This window comes from Hylaeus anthracinus, unplaced genomic scaffold, assembly GCF_026225885.1.
Source record: "Hylaeus anthracinus isolate JK02 unplaced genomic scaffold, UHH_iyHylAnth1.0_haploid 12002, whole genome shotgun sequence".
NCBI lineage: Eukaryota > Metazoa > Arthropoda > Insecta > Hymenoptera > Colletidae > Hylaeus > Hylaeus anthracinus.
Window position 1 is genome coordinate 16,351,955 of NW_026534349.1, and position 27,590 is coordinate 16,379,544.

At 37.1% G+C, this 27,590-nt stretch overlaps 2 protein-coding genes across 17 annotated transcripts in view; both read left to right on the forward strand.

Moving 5' to 3' along the window:
- LOC128892184 (inositol hexakisphosphate and diphosphoinositol-pentakisphosphate kinase 2) overlaps positions 1–14,516 on the forward strand; it is a 29,344-nt gene extending 14,828 nt beyond the window's left edge. For 11 of the 15 annotated variants that reach the window (XM_054152390.1, XM_054152388.1, XM_054152398.1 and 8 more), the window contains 6 exons: positions 400–1,887; positions 12,065–12,338; positions 12,482–12,573; positions 12,849–12,960; positions 13,040–13,402; positions 13,484–14,516. In XM_054152390.1, the coding sequence (XP_054008365.1) occupies positions 400–1,887; positions 12,065–12,338; positions 12,482–12,573; positions 12,849–12,960; positions 13,040–13,402; positions 13,484–13,952 (2,798 nt within the window). In that variant the 3' untranslated portion in view covers positions 13,953–14,516. The remainder of the gene's footprint in view (positions 1–399; positions 1,888–12,064; positions 12,339–12,481; positions 12,574–12,848; positions 12,961–13,039; positions 13,403–13,483) is intronic. The other 4 variants (XM_054152402.1, XM_054152403.1, XM_054152394.1 and 1 more) reach the window with 3 other exon arrangements.
- A 5,923-nt stretch (positions 14,517–20,439) lies between these two features.
- On the forward strand, positions 20,440–25,589 carry LOC128892443 (protein Fer3-like). Of its 2 annotated transcripts, none has more exons than XM_054152875.1 (4): positions 20,440–21,012; positions 21,385–21,529; positions 23,879–24,038; positions 24,247–25,589. In XM_054152875.1, the coding sequence occupies exons 2-4, from the start codon at positions 21,390–21,392 to the stop codon at positions 24,397–24,399; spliced, it is 453 nt and encodes a 150-aa protein (XP_054008850.1). In that variant the 5' UTR covers positions 20,440–21,012; positions 21,385–21,389; the 3' UTR covers positions 24,400–25,589. The 2 variants fall into 2 exon arrangements, with proteins under 2 accessions (XP_054008850.1, XP_054008849.1); XM_054152874.1 differs by having other exon boundaries at positions 20,441–21,012; positions 21,375–21,529.
- The last annotated feature ends 2,001 nt before the right edge of the window (positions 25,590–27,590 follow it).

Consider the following 27,590-nt stretch of genomic DNA (forward strand, 5'->3'; position numbering starts at 1 on the left):
TTTTCCACACACCCTATTGTACATGTTACTCGATCCCACCATGTATAATAAGACGTTAAAATTACGCTTTGTTCCCGATTAAGATATGTATTTAACTTGCAAAAAAAATATTCTTGAACTTTGCCTATAAAAGCTGCGCGTATTTCCACGACAAGTTTTCTCAAGCAAAATGTATTTCCAAGATCGTCAAAGATGGCTGTTGTTTAAAGACTGGACATAACCAAAGGTTCTTGCCAATGATTACTTTTATTTCGTTGGTAATGGGTTTATTTAATAGTCTATTTCTCTTTTTTTCTTTTCTTTCCCTCCTTTTTACGTCCCGTCCCGCTATACTAAATTCTCATATGTTCATTTTAACTGCATCGTCTCATTTCGCAAAACACGCATGGGTCCACACAGGAAAGCATGCAACAACAGAGTGCCGGGTACAAACATCTAGCCAGGCTTTGCTGCACGTGCCTATTACGGGGAAGTCGTTGGCTTTGTCGCACTCCTTCAGTTCACCGGAGTTACCCGTCCCTACGATCGCAACCTTCGCTTCGACACCTTTGGTGACTTTACATAACACTCCCCTAATTTCACCGAACAGCAGGACTTCGGATATCACGAATATCGTGCTCCCAGTCCCCACAGTTCGTTGTTCGACATGTCTCGATACCGATACAGGAGACGGTCATCCCCAGCCACGTTCTCAAAGTAAGAAATACGGACGTTCCCATTCAGAAACGATTCTTCCCTGCGTCGAGTTTAACGGTGAGTCGAGCGATCCGACGAGATCGCCATGGACCAGTTCGTGGCAAAAGTCGTCGTCCCTTTCGTTATCCCGCCACGAAAGAACCCGAGAGACGGCAAAAGGACGCGTCGATATCGAGAAACGATCACGTTCGTTGTCCCCCTATCTACCCAGATGTCTTTGTTATAATTGTAACGTGTCGGAGCTGATCCTGCGGAGCAGAGAGCTACCACCCGTGGAACGTTCAAATTTCGACACGTATTTCGCTCGCTCGCTGTCGCACAAGTTCTTTAACTGTTCCTGTTACCTGAGTCTGCGCCACGATGAATCTAATTGTTCCTCTTGCAGCGTTTCCTCCAACGACAGTTACGGAAATGTCCACGAGTTTCGTCGATTGGCGAGCTTCGATCTAGATCTTGGCTCGCTACCTCGCAGAGGGCAACGTTCTGCGTTTCTCGAGAAACGAGATCCTAGTGTTTGTAATTCGGAGTCCGGTGAACCTTTCGCGTGTAAGCGCCTCGTGGCCAAGGAGAGACAGAAGTGGAGGCCCGACAGAAAAGTGATCAGACGGACGTTCAGTGGTGGATCGGTCGTTGAAACTAATCGTACGCTAATAAGAACGTTATCCTGCCCCAATTTGCCCGGATCTGACGATGTTCTTCCTCTTGTCGGTCCGCTTTATTCGATTCAGTGTTCCTCGTCCAGCTGTTCTCGAACACGAAGACGCCGTTCTTTCACCAGCTTCAATCTCCATCGGCACGGTAGCCTGGTAGACGTACCAGATCATAGTAGTACGCTTTCTCATACGTCCTCTGTGCATAATAATGATGTCCACGACTGTCACGATACTCCTCGAAAATCTAACCATCGTTCCAAGTGTCCACGTGCACCGTTCTCCCGTCTCCAGCCTCAACGATCCTTCTCGTCTCCAGACACACGACCTTCAATCATTCAACCTGACCCTACCTGCACAGCAAGGCGCCACCGTCACAGTATCTCCGGACAGATGAGTTATTTCAAGCTGTTGGGTTACAACGTCAACAAGAAGCTGACAGGATCGGCGAACAGTCTCTTCAGCACCGCGGTTATCAGTGGTTCTTCGAGTGCACCGAATCTGAAGGACATGGTACCCGCTCACGCTTCTGCTGTTGCTGGTGAGATGCCTCTTACGTCGATTTTAAACCTCTTCGTGCTCGCGATCGTAGTTATAATACAGTAATGTCTCGTTAGACGCACAAATTTGTCCAGGATAAGTGCACAGAAACCAGCCCCTTTATACGCTGTCCTTGTCAAACATCAAACAATATACGAACTCTACGATAACTGCACAAGGTCAGTCCCGAGCTTGTGCGTTTAACGAGACATCGCTGTATTAAGTTCGCTTTTCCTTTTCGTGGAATCATCGTTCAAGGTGGTTCTTCCGCACATATATTTAACGGAGGATTTTAACGAAACTTCGCTTGATCGTTCTTTGAATAAATAGGAATCATGTAAGTCTATCTCGATTATAATTATCCGCCCCAGTTTTATGAAAAAATTAATATCAAGATTTTGTAATTTTAACACACACCCTTATGGGACATACAGATTTTCAATTTCAATGAAAATCCAATCTAGGAACTTGCTGAAAATTTAATATGTTCTAAAAACCGAAATTATGAACCATTTAAAAAAATATAACAATCATCGACCACGCCATTACTGAGATTATAATTCATTGAAATGCAAAACTGAACGTAGAGAAATTGTACAGTAATAGTCATTCCTATCGCCACAATCATTTCACGAGTATTACAGTGTATGTACAGTGGCGAGCATATAAATAGGGAAAACGTTTTGTTAACATACAGTATGTTCCACGAAATCCTGGACAGCCGATTATTTCGTAACCTATTAAAGATACGAAAAAAGTTTCTGATATGAAATTGAATGGCAAGAGGGTGCCGATTTATTGGCCGTAACAATTTTTTTTGATCATTACTGTTTACAAAGATATGAAAGTTACGTTTGATTTTTCAAATGGGATTATATACTTTTTGTTTGATAAATAGATAGTACGTTTCAAGACGAATTCAGCAAGCTTAATGTAAACACCCTTTTATAAATAGTTTTTAAGACATTACGCGTAAAAGTTTACTGATTTTCGGTACAAGAAAATCTGCGAGACCAGGAAGCACAGTAGGGGGTCTCGACTCTCGACCGCACTTAAAATGCTACGGGTTAGACGGTGCCTCTTGAAACCGATACGAAGAGACTGCGGTAGGAACGGCAGCCCTAAATTCTACATAATAGTTTTTTTCACAACCGTTACCTTTACAGCATGCAGAAAAATGTCGCCCATGTTTTAGTAATGAAATAAAGCTAACGGATAAAGCTAAAGGATTTTTAGGAGAAAAAAATATGAAAATATAAATTAATTTGAGATAAAAATAATATTTTATTTTGGAATCCCTTCCACGTGCCCTCGATCATTTAGTATACAATTTTTTATTTGCTTTAGAAATTGTTTTTCTACTTTTACAAGAGTATCTGTTGGAACGTTGCAACACGCGTTAACAATGCGTTCTTTTAACTGTTCAACAGTTTCTACTGGAGTTTGAAATACTTTTTGCTTAATATGAGCCCATAAAAAAAAATCGCAGGCCGAGCATCCCTATTCGTTCTATTGGCTGAATTGATAATTGCCTTGTGTAAGAAAAATAAACTTCAAATCGTTTGCTATTGGAGGGTATGGAGGTTCATTACCAGAACATGGGCGACATTTTTCTGCATGACGTAAAGGTAACGGTTGTGAAAAAACTATTATGTAGAATTTAGGCCTGCCGTTCCTACCGTAGTCTCTTCGTATCGGTTTCAAGAGGCACCGTCTAACCCGTAGCATTTTAAGTGCGATCGAGAGTCGAGACCCCCTACTGTGCTTCATGGTCTCGCAGATTTTCTTGTACCGAAAATCAGTAAACTTTTACGCGTAATATCTTAAAAACTATCTGTAAAAGGGTGTTTACATTAAGCTTGCTGAATTCGTCTTGAAACGTACTATCTATTCATCAAACAAAAAGTATATAATCCCATTTGAAAAATCAAACGTAACTTTCATATCTCTGTAAACAGTAATGATCAAAAAAAATTGTTACGGCCAATAAATCGGCCCCCTCTTGCCATTCAATTTCATATGAGAAACTTTTTTCGTATCTTTAATAGGTTACGAAATAATCGGCTGTCCAGGATTTCGTGGGACATACTATATAAGACGTTGTTCTGCAGTCCCGATTCGTATTTCTCCTTTAGTCTTTCCATACTTCAGAAGTACATTTCCTAAGCTTTACAATGCTGTATAGTTTTAATTACTAACGTCGTTTAATTAATATAAAAAAAATAGTAGACTTGAAATAAGGACATTTTTCGAGATCATCTAAATAGGGAAAACTGAGTTTCTTATTTTCAACGCATATTTTGGTAAGTTCATGTGATTATAAAGTACAAGTAGTAATACCATATGTAAAGTGCAGTTAGGTATATCAGTTTTCGTACGTAGAAATGGGTCGTGACAAACATATTACAGCTGTGCAACGTCTAGAAATTCTCCGCCTTTGGAATGAAAAATTAACGCTTCGTAAAATATCTGAGCATCTTAAAATCTCAATTAACGCTGTCCATCAAACACTTAAACATATTAAAGTAAATGGCACTGTTGATAATAAAATACGCAATGAAAGACCACGAAAAATAACACCACGATTGGATCGAAGGATGCACCGTCTTTCAGAAGCGGACCGATTTAAGACTGCGGTTGATATTCATCGTGAAATTAGTGTTCATACCGTTCGGGGCCGTTTGAATGAATTTGGACTAACAGGACACATCGCTCGTAAAAAACCATTTACTAGTCAAAAGAACCGTAAAGCAAGACTAGCCTTTGCTAAAGAGCATCTTCTCTGGACAAGAGAGAAATGGGCGAAAGTAATTTTTACTGACGAGTCTAAGTTTAATCGCTTCGGATCAGATGGAAGAACTTATGTACGACGTCGAATAGGTGAAGAATTTCATCCAAAGTGTTTAAAATCAACCGTTAAAGGAAGAAGTGGCTCTGTGATAGTCTGGGGTGGCATGACCACAAACGATCCTGGTCCAATTTGCCGTATTAATGGCATCATGGACCAGCATCTTTATTTCGACATTTTAAACGAACATTTAATGCCATTTAGTTGAGGAAATTTGCCAGACGACTGGATATTTCAGGCTGATAACGATTCAAAACATACGGCACGAAAGGCAAAACGGTTCTTGGAGGAACATAAAGTTAGAGTTATTTGTTGGCCTGCTCAATTCCTGGATTTAAATCCGATAGAACACCTTTGGAACGACGCGACGTGGATATAGAAATTAAAACAAAAAAGCTTTCACATTTAAATGATTTATAGAATTTATGCGATGTGATAGAAGAAACTTGGAAAAGTATTTCAATCGATCGCTGTATTCGTCTTATTGACTCTATGCCACGTCGCTGTGCTGAGGTAATAAGAAAAAACGGGGGTCCAACGAAATATTAATTTGTTATTGTGAATATGTTGTTTATATTATAAAATAAAATACTTTTGATAAATAATTCTGTAGTTCCCTATTTAGATGCTCTCCAAAAATGTCCTTATTTCAAATATACTATTTTTTTTATATTAATTAAACGGCGTTAGTAATTAAAACTATACAGCATTGTAAAGCTTAGGAAATGTACTTCTGAAGTATGGAAAGACTAAAGGAGAAATACCAATCGGAACTGCAGAACAACGTCTTATATGTTAACAAAAACAGTCTCAAGAGGCTGTTTTGTGTAATAAGGGTGCACCTTTTCACCGAATGTCGATTGCACAAATCGCCGTAATTAACCGAGTAACTAATATAAAACTAGGCGATTATTATCGCTCGCTTGTTTAGTTTTTTTTTTTTTAGCATAAAACTTTTTATTATCGATTATTGTTTTAATATAATATAATATAATATAAATATAATAATATAAAATAATATATAATAGAGAGATATTTTTTTTTATAAGATAATATATACAACATAGTAATATAAAATAATAAAGTAAAAAGTAGTACATGGATAAAAAAAAATATAGTAAAATATTAAATATAGTAAAAATATAGTAATATAAAATAATAACGAGATTATTCGGGACCGGGGGGAAGGGGTTGGGTCCTGTGCGATGGTACTTCTAAGACAGGCCGCACCGCCAGCTCGACCCATGGTGTCGAAGCGATGGCTGCTATGCATTCCAGGCACTCCTCCGGGTTGCCTCGGTTGAGTGCCTGTCTCCGGCACTCCAGACAGCGGGCTGCTGCGTGGGCCAGACGGCCTTCTCGCACCAGCTGATGTACGTGTGCTGGTGCGTATTTTCGTGCCTCCTCTTCCGAGAAGGTCCAATGGCACCCATCACAGACGATGGTGCCATTGGACCCCACTCACGACTGTCCCTGGATGCACTCCCTCCGCCTGAGGTTGTCCAGGGTAGGCGACGGGAGCAGCCTCTCTGCTGGGGTGGTAGAGTCGCGGCATACGTGTGTCATCGAACACGGGCATAGCAGCTATTTAAGATGAAAGAAGGGAACAGAAACTTAATTAGTTATGGGTTATTACTAGGGAGGCGTTGTTCTTTAATTATGTAGTTTCGTTAAGATACATACCGTTTCCTGGTTTTCTATAGTAACCCATTTTGCTTTATAGTGGTCCTTGTAGTTCACACGAAAAAAAACTTTGATAATGGTATGGTGTAATTGTGCGATGGTTTATATAGGGTATATTAGGTATGAATGGAGATGGTAACGGTGAGTTCTGATTGGATTTTCACATTACGTCTTTACCTGTGCTGTTTACTAGAGGTGGACATTTCTTATTTTTTCCGCGAGATCTGCTGTGAGTGCAGGCGGACTTCTTGGAATTGGTGGTATGCAAAACGGTGGCAAGATCGTCGTTTGTATATAGGGTGATTCTAAATTTTCTGTTTTCCTATGTTTTAGTGTTCCCATCTCTATTTGTTCAGTTGGTTTCTTTGCTGTTATGTTGGGTTTTGAACAATGATTCTTATAAAATTTTGCAACAACCCATATTATGCCAATTATGATAATTAGTATCCCTATCGAGGATATTCCATAGGTTGAATAGGATGTTAATCTTTGCGTACGGTGATGTGTCGCTAAATTGTTTACTTGTTGTTCGATTTCTAGTAAGGCAATGGATTTCTCGTTTATTTTATCATGGAATGGTCCTAGCGGTATTTCTTGTTGTTGATAATCGGATATTATTTGTATGTGATAAGGTGTAATCTGTGGTATCAGGTGCGTTATATTTAGGCTTGGTAGTTGTTTAAATGTCGAGTTTACTTTAGACGTTGTTTCTTCTTATGCAATCATTCTTGAATTATTTATTTGTGCCTGGCAATTCTTTTTTAGTTTCAAAATTCCTGGACCTTGTATCAATTCATAGCCTGCGGCGCGGTAATTGCATTTGATTTGCACCGGTGTTTTCTCTTTGACAGAGTATAGCCATGTGTTTGTAGTTTTGAGTTGGTTGATAAATATGTCAGTTGATTTTAATGATCTTATGTTACAGTTTTTCCATTCTATGGTACGTTTTTGAATAAGAAGGTCGGTTTCACAAATTGGTGCTTTTTCTAGGCTGTATAATGGCAATGTAAGCTGACAGATGTATTTGGTGGGATGAATCTTACATCCTTGTATGAAGCTTTTCGTTGGCAAGAGATATTCCTTATGAGAGTCATCGATTGCGAGGTATGGGGTTTGTGGTACAATGAGAATGGCACTGGAAATGTTATGTGAAATTGGTAAAGAGGATGGTAATGGATGTAGCCGATATAGATTGAAGGGTGCTTTATCTAGGAGGGGAATTTCGATTGATATTAGCATTCTTCCATTTGAATATATTGTGCTGATTGTGATTATTCTATAAAATCTTTCTGATCGTAGTTCTGTTAAGGAGAGGGGAAATTCATATGGTGTTGACTGGTTAATACGGGTACATGTTAGTTTGAGTTGATCGGGTGACAATATAGCTGGGTGTAATATTCTTAATTTACCAAACATTATTGCGTCTGTCAGTATTAGTAAGGCCTGAAGGTATTCGTCCACGTGCCTGGATATTTGATACGTCCAAGACGTTGTGGCTCTTTGTAACTCCATCTCTGTCTCGACTTTATCGAATTTAAGGAGACCTGCTGTTAACTGCTGTTTTATTCTGTTATCCATTATTAAGGAAGAATTCCTTAATTCTATTAGGTCTCGATGAATGTCTTGGAATTCTGATCTAACAATGTGCGTCTGTTTTCCCAATAGTTCTGATAAGTGTTTTTGGTCTTTGTAAATTTTGTCTATTTCCTGGTTATAATATTTTGCGTCGTCCTCTGTAAGTGTTTCAAAAAGGGCGTTACTAATTGTACCGATAAATCCCAAAGGTGCTGATCTTCGTGATTTTGTGGCCATTGGTTTTGTTAGACTGTTACGTAAAAGTTGTTCGTACTACTTTGCATCTGATAATTTTCGTGTTAAATCGATTCTAATTGTATCCGCAGGACAGTGTGTCCAGCTGTAATTGTCACAAAGTGTTTTGATTCTTTCCATTTGTGGTAGAATAAGTGGCTTCGCGTCGAGAATATCTTGAACACCTATGGCTATTACTACTTTCCATTTTGCATGGAAAATCCTAATGGGTAATTCTTCTTCATAGAACAAGCCTGGGTTACTTTTAAGAGATGTAATTTCATAATCCCCTTCGATCTTATTGGCTATGCTAAATACCCATAGGCCGGAAATCAGCGGTCAGGTGTCTCGGGAATTTACTGTATCATCTCCATCCGACACTTGTGATACTCTCATAACTTCTATAGTCTTGAAGGTCTTCCCTGCGTTGTATGTGATTGTTGCTACAGTTTCACATAATTCTGCAAGTGAGGTCCCCGTACTCTCTGATATCGCAACCAAAGTGTTGCATACTACAAGCTTTGTGTTTCCAATTGATGTTAGTAATTCCCCGGAACCCCGTTGCCACCTCTAATCCAAACCTCTCCATCATCATTAGTTACTATGGAGTATGCCATCTGTAGACATGCATTCATTATCGCTGGTTGCAATTGTTCCGGATAAAACTTTGAAATCCATATCGCTTCTAGGAGTCTTTCTTCTACTGTTACAGACACGTCCCATCCGCTATAATCGAGGCAGGCTCCGGACACGCTGTTTTCTATATCATGTTCTCGGATGTTTCGGATTCTGACATCAAACCTATCTGCCATGTCCACGGTTATGTCACGCTTGGCCACTGGTAGATATCTATCCCATAAGGCTCGTAAAACACTTCCCTGTCTCATAACAGGTGTTCCATTGATAGTTCCTTTGTATACTTTCGTTTTATTAGCGTTTGATATTAAGTCACCCATCAATATATAGTGGGACAATCTCGTCTTGGCATCAGCAAATTGAATGAATCTATGCCCCTGCTCATTATATTGTTCTAGTTCCTCTATTGTCACTCCCTTTGTGTGATTCAGCTTGCCACCTTCTGCATTGTTTTTCTTCTTAGGTTCATTCTTTAGACGGCATGTGAAATAAGTTCCACCATCTTCTCCTTTAATCCATTGATCAATTTATTGCAAGCTCTCTTGATACCAGTTACGGTTTGAAGTAAGGTACTCGCCCATAGTATGTCCCAAATCCAATATCCCAGTGGCTCCTTGGTTGTTTACGGCAAACAACACTTCCTCTTGAGATAACAATCTGCATTGTTCATAAAGGCTCCTATCATATTCTGAATCAGTGAGCTCAAATGCTTTTATCAGTTTACTAAAACTAGCCTGATCCATATGACCTGGGTCCACATCTAGTCTTTTGATCTGGCTAGCTTCTTTCCAACGATTAGTTGACTGTGTATGACAAAATGTGCCATTTGTCAGAGTTAGTGAAAACACATCGGCTAAGAACTCACTTATCAGTCCGTTTTCTATATTTTTGTGTGGATGGCTAGTCCTCTTCCTTGCAATAGAACCAATGGGGCACACATTCTTGAATCCTATCTTAGACTCCTTAATCCATTTATGTCCCCTACTCTTTACTAATCTCCTAAAATTCCTAATTCTATGATTCCAATTAGGATTCCAGTTGTGTTTTGTTCCATGACAATTTATCTCAATCGCTGGAGGAAATTGATCTGTGACATCCACTACCCTGACCACACCTGCTTTTTCAATTGGCGAATACCAATCATACCTAATGATCGGCCACATTCCTCTTCCTCGGTGAGTGAGTATCTTCGCAAAAGCCAGATAGCTATCATAGGTAGCGCCTATTATCAAATTCATCAGGTGTTGTGCCCTCACTGCCCCAACCGACCTATCTGGAGCATAACCTCTAGCAAATACATAGAATTCCGGCGAACCATGATGTGTTGTTGCTAGCTTTATGGCTTTCACCTCTCTAAAATTCTTGGTAAGTGTGTGTATAACTTCAAAACACCCGTCCGAAATACCGTTCATTTTGAAACATAGCTTTCCTCCATTGTTCAACATTTTAATCAGCTTGGATGCGGCATCTAGAAATGACGTACCATTTAATGGTTGCATCCAAAACAGCTTGTTTGTCTGCAAGCTGGAGCTAAATTCCCCAGCATCTAAAACCAACAAATCTAGTCCTCCACATGACTCTGCTATCCGCCTCAGACGATCAATACACCTTTCGTCTTTTATATTTCCTCGGTCTTCATCCTTAAAGGTGGTAGCTAATATAGGTCTCATATTACTTTGCAAAGCAGTGATTCTAGGGTCTATGACACGATGTCCTTTCTCAAAAAGTGTACTCATGATATATTGTCTCGGTTTTCCTTTGCTTAATTTCATTGCAAGAAACTCAACAAATCCTCCATATCCACTTGTTGGATCCATATACACTCTTGCATCCTCCCAAAAATCTGGGTCGGCTTCCCACAGCTGCTGCATTTTCATCCCCGCTCGGGATACATAGCTCCCTAATTCATCTGTGCTCCTCTTGGGCAGCTCCACTCTACCCGTGCTTTTCACTTTCTCCCATTCTGTGATAGTCATTTTAGATCCTATGCTATTTATTTTGCTGCTTTGTCTCTCTATATCTTTAACCTTGACGTCCGTTACGTGTATACATGACCTGTCTATATGTCTCAACCAGGTCCACCTCGGTCTTGGCCTCACTATGGCCTGATCCCATCCCACTTCTGACACCAATTTTGTTACGTCCCAGCTTATCTGTGACTCTTTCTTGGGATCTTCGTCTTCAATTAAAGAGCTAAAGCTCATCTTAACTGTATTCGCTAACGGGAAAGAGCAATTCGGGATTGCAATGATTGTTTTCAAGGTTTAGCATATAAATATGTATTGTTACAAAATAACAAGTTTATATTACAATATCGGTTTTGGGAAATCAAGTATACAATTATGTAGATACGTTACCGCTTGTCGGTCTTACAGTTTGGTTGTACCAGCTATCTGTTGTGGTCCCAGGGCTGTGCTGTTGCAAGGATCTGTTTGTCGGCAACTATCACTCGCGACACGGCTCTCTACTAATTAACAACGGACTTTCTTCGGCAACGACGCGGCGCGCGTACGATTACTCTATCCGTGACTACAATAATGTAGTAATTAACGACCAAAGCGCGACGCTGAATGCGTGTTCAATTGACGATAAAGGTTTGATGTGATCTTAACCGATTATACGTCGAACTTTCGTAGGTAACGACAACGCGTGAAGTTAACCTGTCCGCGACTACAAGATTTCGGTAATCACCACGATGAGAATGTACTGACAGCGGAATAAAAAAGAGCACCGTGGGGCGTGTCCACGGGTTTATATATTAGCTGATCCTCGCATGGCACGAGCCGCGGCTCGAGAACCTTCGCTTCGGCATCCGTTGAAATGGGGAGGGGTCCCAAGTTCAGCGGATGTGCTGGCGTTGAGCGCTGACGCCTATTTCGCTGATTCGCAGATCGCACAATTCGGTTCCCGAGAAACGGTTTCCGAATCGTTTGTCAAGCGCATTCCTAAAAGTATCTGATCTAACTATGTGCAATGCGAGGTCGATGAAAAGGGGCACCGGCAGGGCCGGATGTAACAGTATGTATAGATATATGTATCGATGTATTATGGACGTGTCCGAGGTCAACAAGACTGTACTTTTAACAAATTTCCAATTATACTTTCGAACATAACTCACTCGAAACGCGGACACGAAGGGGTTAAGACTTTGATAACAAAAAAAAAGGACTCACTGGGCTAATTTACTATTTTACTACGGTAGCAATAGAAGGTTTCGGTGGCGTGCCTCCGATAAGACCTTTGGAGACACTTCACAACGCGCTTTCGCTACGTCAGTTGGACTCCTTCTTGGAGATGATGACCAGTGTTCCCTTGTTTCGAACACCGGCATCGTCGCCTCCAAAATATCCATCACCGGCTGGATCTACGCACGAATCGGTTAACCAAAATCTCAATATCGGGGGAATGAGTCGCGAGTACCACTCTTCCGACTTGGAAGCTGTCAGGTACCGTAAGAAATTAAGTAAACAGCCCTTGTGAGTATTAAGCTTTTTTTTATTTTATTTTTCTTATATAAACATGATACTTCGCGTTTTGTATTTCATTTTTGAATTTCATATTGAATTTTCTCGATTACGATAATATGTTTCGAGATAAAAATAGGATGATTTTGTCGCAGATACATCACCCCGACTCCTATACAGTACAAGACTTCGAACGATGGAGAGACTAGCGACATTAGAAATCAGTTGTCACCGACTAGTCCTAACAGTGAGCATTATTCGATTAATCCGATTTAAGAAGAAGAACTAAGAAAATTAATTCCGATATTCAAGCATCAAAAAACCAAATTTAAATGAAATTTATAAATCGTGATCGAGTTACAGACATAAAAACCATACTAAATGTTTGATTAAGTAGTTCCCAGTAGTCTAAATGATATTTGAATCGTAGTAGAAATTTTCAAAAATATTCATCTGGCAGTCAACGTGTTAATATCCACTAGTCTTGAAGATATTTTGTCTAAGTAGCAACGAAATCTTTAGGTACTGGATGGAGTAGCGAACCGCAATCGTTTCTATCATCGGAACCTTCGTCTCCTGCTCCAACTTCGACAGGAGAGTGCAGCATGTCCATAAGCTTAATTAGCAACGAGGGGTAAGCAATATTTATCAAACAAAGAATAATTATAGAAACGATACACGTTGTTTCACGTTTTACATATTCTACGTTACAGTGCACAGTCTTACAACACGGGCCCTAAGTTTCCGACAACGCCTTGTCTGGACGTCGACTTCAATGAATTTTGCATGAATATCGATCAAGATAATAGAGAAAGCCGTGGTAGCGTGTCGTACACGGACTATTACAGCAACGAAGACGGTCAAATTCGGAAATGTGGTTTTGGAACCGGTTTTGGTAGTAATTTTCAAAAAATCATACGTACAGAGGATCTTCCTATCGATAATATCGACGACGACGAAGACCACACGATAACGTTAAAGCAAACCGAGGAGCAAAAGAAACAAGATGTTAAAGAAATATTTGAGCAAAAGGAGACCCTGAACCTAAAGCCTAATAGTTACAAGAAAATTGGAAGGTTGGTGCTATTCGGAAATATGTTTAAGTAAAACGAATCTACACGAAGTATTAATCGCGCTGGTTTCTATTTTTTCTTTAGATTTCTCGTTGAAAGCATGGATATATCGGACGAAGACGTCAGAATCAAAGAAGCAGACAACGTATTTGACAAAGCAAAACCGTCGGTCTCTCAGAAAAGCGAATCTTCCAATGCAGAGAAAGCTAAGAGAAGTAAAGATAAGGAGACGAATCAAGAACAAAAGAAGATTCATACCTCCAACAGTCACAAGAGAAAAAATTTTTCGCGATCGCAGAGCGTCTCGGCGCCAAAAACCCCTGCTTCGAAAACTGATACAAATTTCAGTTATAAATCTACATCGAAACTAGGCTCGTTCTCGAATATGTCGGGAAAAGATTTGGAAAATTGGAAGCAAAACATGATGGAAACAATACCGCCTTCTTCGTCCACGGCAAACTTAGAAAAGCCAATTTTGACTGTTGCAAGTAGTCTGACAGGCAGCACTAGCGTAACGGTAGGTTTTAATGTCGAAGATGAAAAAATAGAGTAAGCTAAATCTTCGTGACGTTATTTCTTTCTTTTCTAATCGATGTTCATCCGTAAAATTGGCCTTTTAATCATAAAATTTTATTTTAATAGATAGGTAGCTAATAGATACACCCCTTGTTGTACCCCACAAAGGGAATAAAATATATACTACTACTAGATACACCCCTTGCACATAGTGTTCAAGAGTTGTTGCTTTATCTCCGAGTAAAAAAAAAAAAAATCAACAGTATAGTTTGAAATGGGGACACTAACAAACGAAAATTTATATTACACGACTAATTAAAAAGAAACTTGTGCTTTTTAGTTGTGAAACGTAAAATTCTATGCATTTTTAATATTACTTTTACTTCATATTTTTTGAAGATGCTACAAGAGTTTAAAATGAAATTAATAATATTTTGAAAATGTATTTAATGGATAACTTCTCTTAACACGTACGTCAATAATATTGATGTATTTATTCCCTTAACTTTTGTTCACCGATAAAAGATATGAATTTTCCTTAACTACTTAAAAAAATATAGTAAGAATTTCTTACAAAGGAGAAACCAAAATTGACCTAATAGTGTCGACATTCCTCCTTTCGATTGTCCAAGTTTGTACTTATCACTTCGTATGTGTAGAGAATTTTGTTTTAATTCGTGCTTGTATGTATAATAGTATTTTTGTAGATAATATAGGTGAAATATTAATATTATATTGAAATGTAAAATGAAATGTCTTTGAGTCATGAGAAGAAACTTCATTTAAAAAAAAAAATAAATAAAATTAAAAAATAAAAATTGTATAATTTTGAGTTTGTAGAACGTCTGGATAACGTTCTGTGTAATTTCAGTAATTAAAATATTGCTTCAACATGCTTTACATAAATTAATTATTTCTCGAAAATAAATTATAGATATTTTTCATGACTCAGACTGATTCAAAAAGAGGAGTTCGTACTATTTTTCCTGACTCTTATCAGCACGTTTTTATTAAAGAAACCTATTGTAACAGTATTGCAAATAATATGTGACATCTATTTTCTCTCTAACTACTAAACGACGTAATACGATATTTTCTTCAGTATTAATACCGAAATCAAATATTCATTTTTTATTTATTCTGTGTATAGCTAAGTTGAAATATATTTTAGGAAAGTAATTATGAATGTACAAATACTAAGAATTAGAAAATGTTGAATAATTCATATACAATAGTTACATAATAATTGTTCTGTAAAAAATATACTATTTTCAAAAATCAATGTAAGTATCTTAAAAATTAATCTGATAAACAGAAGATGTACACTATTTTTCTTATGAATGTTTTGAGAAATGCGTCACGTCAATGAAGATATACCAGATATATAATTGCGGTTTTAGGATGATCACAGATATTGATGGTGCTATCCATATTAAAGTTGTTGCGTTCCTAATTGATTTCGTATCTATACGGTTAGCAATAAATCCATAACAGTACAAGTACGTCTACAAATTAGGGATTCGTCTCATTTTATTACTTGAAATGTTTCCTCTATTCTTAGAATTTCAAATAAAAGAACAACGATAATTTCAGGACTACTATCTGTAATGACATTTTCATCGTTTCTCGTGAAAAATATTATTATAAACTTAAACAGTAGAGGAGATATTCCAGGAAAATAAAATAGGTGAGCGCCATGTTTGTCATTTTCGCAATTAAGCGATTTGGAATTGAGAATTTTATTGTAATTTATTTATACGTATACATATATGTATCGATTGTTTTTAGTTGATAGATTTTAATCGAACAAAATATTGTTTTGGCTAGAATTTTCGTGTTACCATCGCACTAGATCATTTATTTTTATATAGTCCGTTTGAGTATATTGTCCGTTTTGTTTTCACATTTTAGACAACGATAAGATTTAGACAACGCACCATTTTAAATCTACAAACTAATGTTATATGTTAGCAAGTAAACATTCCTATGTAAATGTAACTGTAAGTTTTAGTATACGAATACTGGAACACCAAGTGTTTTACTGTTTATAGATGTTAGTAATACGTTTTGAGATGTGTCATTCGAAGTTCCGATATTACAATATTTTGCAACCATTAGCAAATTAGCATTCTCTTTCTTTGCAAACTCATTTGATGTTATTGCAAAGCGAGAAAAATCAATGTTATATAATTTCTTTAAAACGAGCTACACCGTATTAAATTGTGTCTTGCATTTTAAACGAAATAACAATTAGTAACTACGCAAAATATCAAAATTGAAATTGTCAAAAAATGCGTTTAGTTATACATATGTATCTACGAAACCTCTGAGTAAAATAAACGAAAATTCTAAAATGGATTTTAGACAACTGTATTTTTATTTATAGCGCGATAAGAATTTACTGTGGTTAATTTGCTCAAATATAGCCATTGAATAAAAGTTTCAATTTTATTCGTTGTAAGGGTCGTGGCAAGCCTTGTGAATCCCGTAAGTGACAGAAACAGTCAGAATTTATTGATACTAAAGACAGGAAACTACAATAACCGTAAATTTCACGCATGGTAAACATTAAGACTGATAATTGAACAATTTATGGACTATTTATTTCGAGTCTGAAGTTATTAAAATTGATGCAGCTGGTCGAAAGTTTTTTGGTGCGTTTGTCTCGAGTAGAGCGATTTCAGGAGACAGAAACAAGTTGACAAATATCCGCGATGACGTAAAGGGTGTCAGAAGTCGGACTATCGCGATCATGACCCTCGTGCACGTGTTCGTTTGATCTAATTCTGATGCGTTCCTAACAATGGACGAGCCCTACGCGTCGAGCTATCCGCAACGGGGTCACGCCACTGACAGAAATTATGCGATTTCGTCACAGGGGTTTCTACCTTTTTCAATGGCTCGTTCCTTATTACAAGGATTTGTCACGGGGGATTTCCCTAGAATAGGGCAAATTCGAATTGCGAACCTGTTCCTTCCAAGCGACTCTCACAAAGCCATCACGCATTTAACAGTGTTTAGGCTTACATTTTCAAACTACAGAACAGTAGTTTTTCAAAATACAGAGGAAGTAGATATTCGAAACACGGACAAAAAGAATGTGTTAATTATACGTACTTTGTTATTTTTGTTTTCACTTATACGGTTTTTCATTCAATAACCATGATTTCCATGTAAATCAAGGGATAGGTGTACTTCGATAAATAAGATTATCGAGATGAAAAATAATATCTTTTCCAATTTGGTTAGTTCTCTTAAAGAGCAGATCAGGATTAGTAGTAAAAAAAACTGTGTATAAAATGGGTTTGCTATTTATTCCCATACTGGGAAGAAAGTCACACGATTGTCTGGATCGACATTTTTAGAATCTAAGACCGTTGCTTCGCAGCGTGTTTTTACACAAGTTTCCAGAACGGAATATTACCATGAATTTTATGTTGCGTGGAATATCTTTCATTCTAGAAAAGCTTCGAAATTCAACCATGAAGCATTTCGGCGCCGACGCTCGGAGCATCGATCCAGAGCGTCAGCTTGCAGTTATGGATATAGCGTATATTACCAGACTCGAATTAAAGATCCACCGACACAGTTAGTGGGTACAAACCGGCGAGATATATGTATATCGAATGTTACGTGTGTTAATATATTCTCCACGAAAGATACGGTGCCCCTATGGGTATACTAATAAATATTTTCAAATGTCTTGTTATAAATTGTATTACACTTACGAATAGAACAATTCCTTTCACAGACGAATGGCAAATACAATTTCATCAAGTTTTTATATATTGCCAGAAAGTAAATATATTGAGCTAATTTGTTGAATTATGCTGTAAAAGTTTCATTTGTGTACAAAGTTATGGCCAATTACTCCATTTCGTCTTGGCTGTCGACACAGACATTAAATCAACGAACAATTTCAATTAAAAAAAAAAACAAAAACAAAAGAGTTTATGTAATATTCTTTCCTACAAATTGTGTGGATGATCAACAACTTAATTTTTTTCAAACTCAGCACAGTCATGGTGCACATTCGATTTTTATGCATTTACAGGAAATCTGAATGTGCAACAAGCCACAAAATGCGTACAGTGAAATTCATATTATAATATTTACAGACTGAAATAAATTGCTATCTAGGTTGAGTTTGTTTGTAGGTACAGTTGCATGCAAAAGTTTCCGGCCAAAAATAATTTTTGAATTAAATTATGTATAATAAGTGTAAAATAGAAATATAAATATATCATAATAAAGAGCTTTTATTATACTATCGAAATGTACAACTCAAAAATCTGATACAACAAGTAATAATTATTTATAACAAAAATAACAATTTTTACTTCTTCGTAAGTACCCGGCCAAGTACAAAACATGAAGAAAAAACACGATAACTGAAGGAAAAATGTTCAAAAATGGTTACAAATGTAACATTATCGTCAATATTTAGTAAACATACCCTGTGGAGATATCACGGTGGCATATCGGTGAGGCATCGATTCAATAAGATTTGATGATTCTATCTTGAAAGATATTTCTCCACTCTTCTTGAATGTTTGTCCATAAAACAGCTTTATTGGTACAATTAACAGTTCCTATTCTTAGATTAAGCTCTTGCCATAAATGTTGTATAGGATTCAAGTCTGGAGATTGACTCGGCCAATCTAGAATTCGGATCTTATTCTTCGTGAAAAAGTCCTGAAGCAACCCAGACCGATGTTTTGTATCATTGTCTTGCTGAAATATCCATCTTCGTGGCAAATTTCGACGGGCATAAGGTAGCATTTGTTCCGATAGAATATCCCTATACATAGAAGCGTTCATAGTATCCTCAATTTTGTACATTGGACCGACGCCTTTCCAAGAAAATACACCCCAAAGCATAATAGTATCCGTCATATTGACGATAATGTTACATTTGTAACCATTTTTGAACATTTTTCCTTCATTTATCGTGTTTTTTCTTCATGTTTTGTACTTGGCCAGGTACTTACGAAGAAGTAAAAATTGTTATTTTTGTTATAAATAATTATTACTTGTTGTATCAGATTTTTGAGTTGTACATTTCGATAGTATAATAAAAGCTCTTTATTATGATATATTTGTGTTTCTATTTTACACTTATTATACATAATTTAATTCAAAAATTATGTTTGGCCGGAAACTTTTGCATGCAACTGTACGTTTGCAAAGATTTTATTAGGCATAAAGATCCGCAGTAATCGCCATTCGTGTGTACTTTCATTTAAAGTATCAACTGTGTTCGATTAAAAAAATAAAATTCTAAAGCCTCTTTTGGAAAATCTCTTTAAATGTAATATCAAATGTTAAAAAAAAAAAATCGACTTTCTCCAACGTTAGAACAAGGATACTTTCCTGGAGTGAAATATAAACCGAAGCTATGCTAATCGTTCGACTGTGATGTAGTTGCAGTGAAGAATGACAGGGAAAAGGGATGATCCCAATAGAACGACGTCTCGTGGCGGAATATTAATAACTTTATGCATCCCCGCCTCTCGAAGCAAACATAACGCAATTCGACACGCGGATAGCGCGCGCTATGTTTATACGCGTAAGAAAGAAGGGAGAAGTTTACGCGTCAAGTGAATCGGCTAATATCTATTTAATTAATTTGGGGGAGCTCTACCCCCTGGTCTGACAATATGTTACCCTTCCTGTTGCTGCCTTTTGAGTGATCCTGTTACGGGGCTCGATTTATGGAGCGATTTGTCTCGAAATGGACACTCGCCGAGTTAAACTGTGCGACAAGCGCAAATTATGAATCTCGACGGAAACGGGAAAAATTTCATTCTGTGCGATGACGTTCCTACGCGCTAGAAATTTTAGAAAAGAATTACGTGAAGCGTGATTTTCACCTGTACCGTCGAAAACGACGTCTAATTGTCAAACAGTTTGAAATAAAGAAAACAAAGAAACTTTTAAACGGCAGAATATTTCGGAGCTAAATCGTAATGAATTTATGACTTCATAACTAAATAAATAACTAAATAAATAACTAAATAAATAAATTTATAACTTTTTTTTATTTCGACATATTCCAATACGTCAAATATTCGCGAAAGACGATACTTTTTAAACGGAAATTAAAAACCTCGTTTTCCTTTGCTTTCTATGCTAGCGTAACCCCGTAATGTGTTAATAGAATAAATTTATCGGACGATTACACTCCATTGAGGACACGTGTCATACTCTGTGTATCTTTGAAAGGGAGATAAATGAAGATTCTGCTGATCCTTCTTAAAAATAAGCATCGTCGCTCGTACGAGGGTGACCAGAGGGTAACTACGCGTATCTAATTAAAATAAAAAAATCAGACACATTCCATACCATTCCTACTTTATCAAGAAATCGATCCTAAACCTATCTATTTACTATCGAACTACTTGACCGTTTTAAACAAAACGGTAATCTCCTTATACAAATTTCATTCAAATTCTTTAAAAAAGACTCCACACGCGAATTCCATAAAATTTCCTCGGTGAATCCTCGCATACATTTTTTTCTATCGGATTCGTCCAATCGGTTACGCAACAGAGGGTTAAAAAAGGACGAGGTTGAAGAGCTACTAGCCGCAAAAATTCCGAACGAATAGTTTATCCATCTTTGAAGCGACACGGTCGATAATCCCGATATCGTCGTTCAACCCCCGCGAAACAAGAGAAGCCATGAGGGTTGTTCGCAAGCTCCACCCCTAGCCGTAGTTGTTCGCCCAACGAGCGCGTTTCATCGAAGGTTCTCCGAGGTTGAAGTTAACCAACGGGAACGCGGGACCGCGACGCAGGCGTCCATGAACGACGAATAAACGTGCCCGCAGAGGGGTTGCTTTCGAAAGGGGCAGGTTCAAAATCACAGGACACCGAGATCGTCCTGACGTGGACAGCATCGACGCCCTCAGAACGAAGGTGACACTGGTCGGCAAGCTTTCGTTACCGTGATCTAACCTCGCGACAGATAGATTTTTTTAATTTTTTTTTGTTTTTATTAACAGCAAAGTGTCCTAAACTCGTTCGCCGCTGGACAGAACGCGGGATATGAGCTACACCGAACAGTTGTGGGAGATCAATGGAAATCAAGCACCAGTGGGTATATAAACGATTTAAAGTGAATTATTATTTAATAGAACTCCTGTTACGTGGACCACCCGTTACCGTGAACGTTACTGTGAACGAACGTTGAAATTTCAATCGAGCGTAGAAACCAAAAATTGTATGACGAAAAGCAAGGAATTCCTTTTTTTAAATGGTACGCGACATTTTGCGAAGACTCTATTTCATCAGAGAAATTGAAATTTGAACGAGAGCCAGCGAATTAATTTGAAATTGTTTCGTTAAATTCGAGTACAAGTTACACGCGTAAACGTTGGTCGCGAATCGTTACGTTGCTCTACTTTCATATTAACAAACACGACGCGAATAAAAGTAAACGTAAGTAAATGAAACAGGTGATTACAGCGGACATGTCGCAATACGTCAGCGGCGAACTCGGAAGCTACCCTGTGTGGGACAGTTCGGTTTTGTATCAAGCACCACCGCCTTCGCATTCTCATGTCAACGATCACGGATTGTACAGACAACCATGCGCGTTGCTTCACCAGAGGTAATGCGAATAATTACAAGTAATCATAATAGTAATTCAGCCACAAACTATTAGGATGAACCAAAAGTTCGTGCGTTTTCTACGTTTTTTCAGTCTGTGCAATTTTTTGAAATCATTAAAATTACTTTATATGCAAGTGTTATAACAGCTATTTCATATTTAATTATTAACTACGTTAATTTATTCATCGTTAATTTTGTTTCGTTTTAGTAAAATCATGGAAAATGTTGAGATTCGAGTACCTTTACGCCACTACCGGAAGCAAGAGTTTATATCTACTAAATATAATATTTTCTTTGCTGCTTCGGTAGCTTTACATTTTTGCTTTTGGTAGTGACGTAAAAGTACTCGAATCTCAACATTTTCCATGACTTTACTAAGACAAAAAAAGAATTAAACGATCAATAAATTAACGTAGCTAATAATTAAATATGAAAGGGCTTTTCAAAGGCTACAAAATGATATACAGAGTGTTTACGTATAAGTTCAAACATACGCAGGGTGTCAATTCTACAACAAATTTCCAACAAAAAATTACTCTTGGACATTTTCTTTGGGTCGCTTTATTTTCGAGAATTTTCACTTTTAATATTTTCTCTGCGTTTTCGACTTAACACTCTTCAAACGGCCATAACTCTACCAAATTACAGTGCAAACTTAAAACTAAGTATACCATTCGAAAGAGCGTTAAATTTCCCATCTCTCGGATGCAAAACCAAAATGTATTACATAGATTTAACAAGTGAAAAATTATGCCAAACTTCACATCGTGAAAATTTTTAAAAATTTGACTTTTTCTGTATTCGTCTTTCGATTTCAAAGACATAGAGTTGTTTGGCGGGCACTCTTCGGGAAAAACTTCCTCGAAGTCTCAACTTTTGAATAGGATTGTCAAAAAAATTGTACGGTGGTATTTTAGGGAAAAAATGACGGTTAAATGCAGAAAACCGTTCAATATGCCCGCCTGCTAAATCAAAACTTATCGGTTCTTCTGCGCCGAAAACATCGATTTTTTGCTTTGTAAAATCGATCGTGTTCCAATCTCCATATCAATTATCGGTACATCGAGGTTGATTTTGATTAACGGGGTATCCTGAATTAGAAGGTCTAAAAAAAGCGGTTTTTCGTGAATTTTTTTAGTTCACATAGAAGAAAAATGTATGAAAATGAAAATTTCTTTTGGTTTTTTTGTGTCAAACCAAAATTACGACCTGCATCTTTCCCGCCGATAGAAGGTTTTAATTGTGAGGTGCTCTACAAATGTGCGTCGCCAGTCGACTAAATTTGAATATTTCTTGTTGAAAAAATTTGTACAGACTACTCAAATATGTATGAAAATAGGATAAAAAGTTCGATAGAATTAATTATTTTTTTCCATCCTAAAAAAATTCACGAAAACCCGCTTTTTTTAGACCTAATTCAGGATACCCCCTTAAATAATCTCTAAAAACGAAAATTCTATGGATATATGTTCAAAAACAATTATTATTCACCTCGCAATTAAGCTCTACACATGGCTGGGAGAGGTATGAGGCGTCAAAAAATCGGTTTCTTTCCTAATTGAAGAGGTTCGGGAGTGTCACAAAAAAAAATACATCAAACCCGATGTCAAGTTAATCTTAAAGTAACAAGTCAATTTTTGTTGAAAAATATCGATTTTTAACAAAAAACTCACGCTTTTCTGGATTTAAACGTAATTTTCTCCGTAAAATACCATCGTACATGTTTTTTTGACAATACCGTTCAAAAGCTGAGACTTCGAGAAAGTTTTTTCCGAAGAGTGCCCGCCAAACAACTATGTCTTTGAAACCGAAAAACGAATACAGAAAAAGTCAAATTTGTTGAATTTGTCACAATGTAAAGTTTGACCTAATTTTTCACTCGTTAAATCTACGTAATAAATTTTGGTTCGGCATCAGGAAGATGGGAAATTTAACGCTCCTTCGAATGGTATACTTAGTTTTAAGTTTGCACTGCAATTCGGTGTAGTTATGGCCGTTTAAAGAGTGTCAAGTCGAAAACAAAGAAAAAATATTAAAAGTGAAAATTCTCGAGAATAAGCCGACACAAATAAAATGTCTACGAGTAATGTTTTGTTAGAAATTTGTTGTAGAATTGACACCCTGCGTATGTCTGGATTTATACGTAGACACCCTGTATAACACTTGCATATAAAGTAATTTTAAGGTGGATGTGACATAAAAACACAAAATAAAAAAGCAAAAAAGGAATTTTAATGACTTCAACAAATTGCACAAACTGAAACAACGTAAAAGACACACGAACTTTTGGTTCACCCTAATAGTATTGGTATTTGCTAAGCGTTCACTGTTCAAACTCGGATTTCAGTCGATACACGCCAAATGGGAGGTCGCCGAATCTTCCATCATCAACCACGAAGAAGCCAAGGCGTCGCGTGGCGACAGTTTCGCAAAGAAGAGCCGCGAACATCCGCGAAAGGCGTAGGATGTTCAACTTGAACGAAGCTTTCGACAAGTTACGCAGAAAAGTGAGTCTCCGCATTGGTCTACGAAATTTTCTCAAAGTAAAATAAAACGAACGCTTCTACTAACTTCATACGTACACGGAACAAAAAATAAAAATTATCCGATATTATTCGATCCATCTACTTTTTAACGAAATTAACCATTTATTATGTAATTTTTATTATCGATAACGCTATTAACAATTTCGCTAATAATTCCTACCGTCCTCAGGTACCAACTTTCGCGTACGAGAAGCGATTATCGAGAATCGAGACTCTACGTTTGGCGATCACTTACATCGCATTTATGGGAGAATTGTTGGGAATCGAACCGAGCAGTCCAAAGCCAGAATACATTCCGAGGGAGTATTATTTGCCAAATTAAACACCGAACACCGAGCACTTAACTCTTTGCGGTTGAAATTTTCAAATTTCGGTACATCTTCGTCGAGCCTCTCTCGACGTAAGACCGGCAAACGGTTAACTAATGGGTTAATAAATAACGTAAGTTCATCGATAAGTGAATCGACGGAGCGAATCAATGAGAACGACCGCGTAGGTGTTGTAAAATTAAAAATATATATGTACAACGCAATAAGAATCCTAATTTCCCACGTATTTAAATAAAGCGAGATGAAAACATGATAAATAAATTCGACGCGCGCCGAACATGGTAAATTCAATGTGTTTTACGTATGCACGCATGTAGGTATTGTGATCGAGTGTTAAACGAGCTCCGATGTACGAGCTATAGTTAAGAACTATCCCGAAAAAGAGAAGAAAGAAAAAAAACATTAATTAACACTTAATGTTTATGTGATTTTACGAAGTAAGGTGAAAATCCGTGTCTTCCATAATTAATGAAAAATTTGCGTATTATATGTATATTGTCATTATATTTAAATATAAGACATACAAAAACTGTCATCAATGTATATGTGTGTGTACATTCCCCATCTATAGTGTGATGTTGTTACAGTTTTCCCACAAAAGTAATAACCCTGTGTTTGTGTATACCGCTAGTCTAATAGAGTTAGATCTCAAATGGAAGCGTTTTTCAGGTCTCAATTTTGAGTGTACGCGAGCTTTCTAAAGAGTATCACTAATGAATGTAGTTACGATTAACAATATCGATAGTGAAATGTAGTTCAATTAGAAACGAGATTCGAACACGATCTTATTCATTCCATCGTTTTTCCACCGTCTATATTTGATGTTATAGATTGTAATAAAATTGGAAGGTAGTGTAGTCGGTAGAATATTAAAGAATAATTTATGCTATCAATCTGTTATTTTTTACTTTCTTTATAAACGGAAATCATAGTTAAAGCTAATATTGATGTATGTTGAAAGATGAATATTTCCCTATCAATTTTTGTTATGCTTTTGAAATTAGTATCTCCGTATTTTTAGCTACTTTAAAATTGAACAATTCTCCTCTTATGTCAGATAACAGCTTCCAAAGCTGATGGAATGAATAATACAGAACCCGAATTAAAGTTATAGGAATGACTGAGGAAGATTGCAGCCATTAGCTGATATTATTTGGTATGCAATTGATAACGATACCAAGCTCGTATGAGTGATACAATTAGCAATTACATACTTCAAATAATAAATGTCCAGGTCTCACCACGCGGAGGTTGCTGCATTGGAGACCCAGGAGCAGGATGAAAGGTATGTGTCACATGCCACATCACACAAACGATCCTTTATTATACGCCTTAATATTGAGAAATGTAATTATCAGGATAAGTTACTTTAATCGAAATCGAATTATTTGTCAGAAATAAAATGCATACACGCTAAAGAGCGCGTATGGAATCATTCGCTCGTGTCGCTTCGGACCTTTCGTCCTACGATATGATTCGAGGACTAGAGGAACAAAAAAACATGCGACTTACCGATTGCTGTTTTGAAATCTGTGTGTGCTTCGTTAGCAGCTATCGTAGTAGCTCTGCTTGGCTCTTCTGGGCTTTGTTTGGATCTGCTTGGCTCTGCTAGGCTCTACTGGGTTCACGAAAGCGGAAACGAGGAGGGAAGAATCTGTAAAAGCACACAGAACGCAATGATCAGTCCCTGCAGTTGCAATTTTAGAGATACCAATTTATAATGATTTGAGTTTGTAGATGCTTACATCTTCCATTTGTTAAGCATCGCTCAATACTCCTCTTCCAGTAATACACGATAAACATTGACTCTACTACGCGTATGCCTAAATCGCGTATCAAAATAAAGAAGACTTCTACCTACGTGTAAACACTGACTCGACCGACCGCCTTGCACGCGGTCACAAAGTCGCTGAAAGAAAGAGTGGGATAGGAGACAAGGTCGAAGCAGCATGGTTGTGCTTCCCTGGAATTTTTTTCTTTCCGATCAGAGTATTAGACACTGAAATACTGTTCTTCTTGACACTGCGACGATTCGCCCCTTGTTATTGAAACACAAGACCAAGAACAGGCCAAAGTCAAACGTTGGTAACGAACACGAATATCTGTAAATATTAGTAGTGAAATGTTACGGTCAAATATAATAAGAAATGTTAAACAGTAAAAATTTTTGCTACTAGTTGCAATGAGAATTTTGTCGTATCCAAAGATATATTACGATTTTCATAAATATTGGAAAACAGACTTAACACTAAACCTATAGGTATATCGACGTTCATTTGTAACTATTTCGAGATGGAACAAATGATTAGTCTTGAAAACATTCTATTTTTCAATTAAATGCAAACATAATTTACCTGGAACTGAATTGAATAATGCATGATACAATTGTATATAATGTATACGTATATTGCATATAAGTAATATATACTAATGTTTGAAAACGATCATTTGACCGGTCGTGGTAAATTTAGTGTTAAAGCTTGTAGTATCTTAATGTACAACCGCGTAGATTTTACTTGTATTCTACTTGAATTTAAACTTGCTACTGAAAATTGAACGCAAACCCAATTGCACCATAAAAATAGATTTGTCGAAGAATCTATTTTATTGTGTAAAATACGAGAAAATATGCAACCGTGATCAAAGTACGTTAACATGACGCCATTTTGAATTGTTACAAAATTTCAAATCAAAGAGAAGCTCGTATTAATATTGTTCCATAGTGATAAATTATGAAATCGCGCAACACGTTTACAACCAATGACAATTTATACGAGAAACAAAAAAAATATAAATACTTACATACTAATTTTGCCACACTTCGTGAAATCTCGTTCGAATTGAAGACGAATCCATCATGGCGTCGGTTAAAGCACCCCCGCGTTTGAATTTCAATCGGCAACCTGTAACACGAGAGAACGATTAGTTCAAGGCACATTCGTTGTCACGAGTACAGCTATCTTATGATAAAACGACAATCCAAAATTATAAATTGAAATAATTCCCAAATGATTGTAATTTAATTTAATGAAATGTTATCAATTTACACCGAGTGAAGAAATAGAAATCGCGAAGCCGATTGAACTTCTCTTCACTTCTTTCATTATCCCGATTGAATTAATCGTTAAAAGTCTATCGATATTATATAAAAGCACCAATAGAGAGTAAACGAGAGTAGTATTAG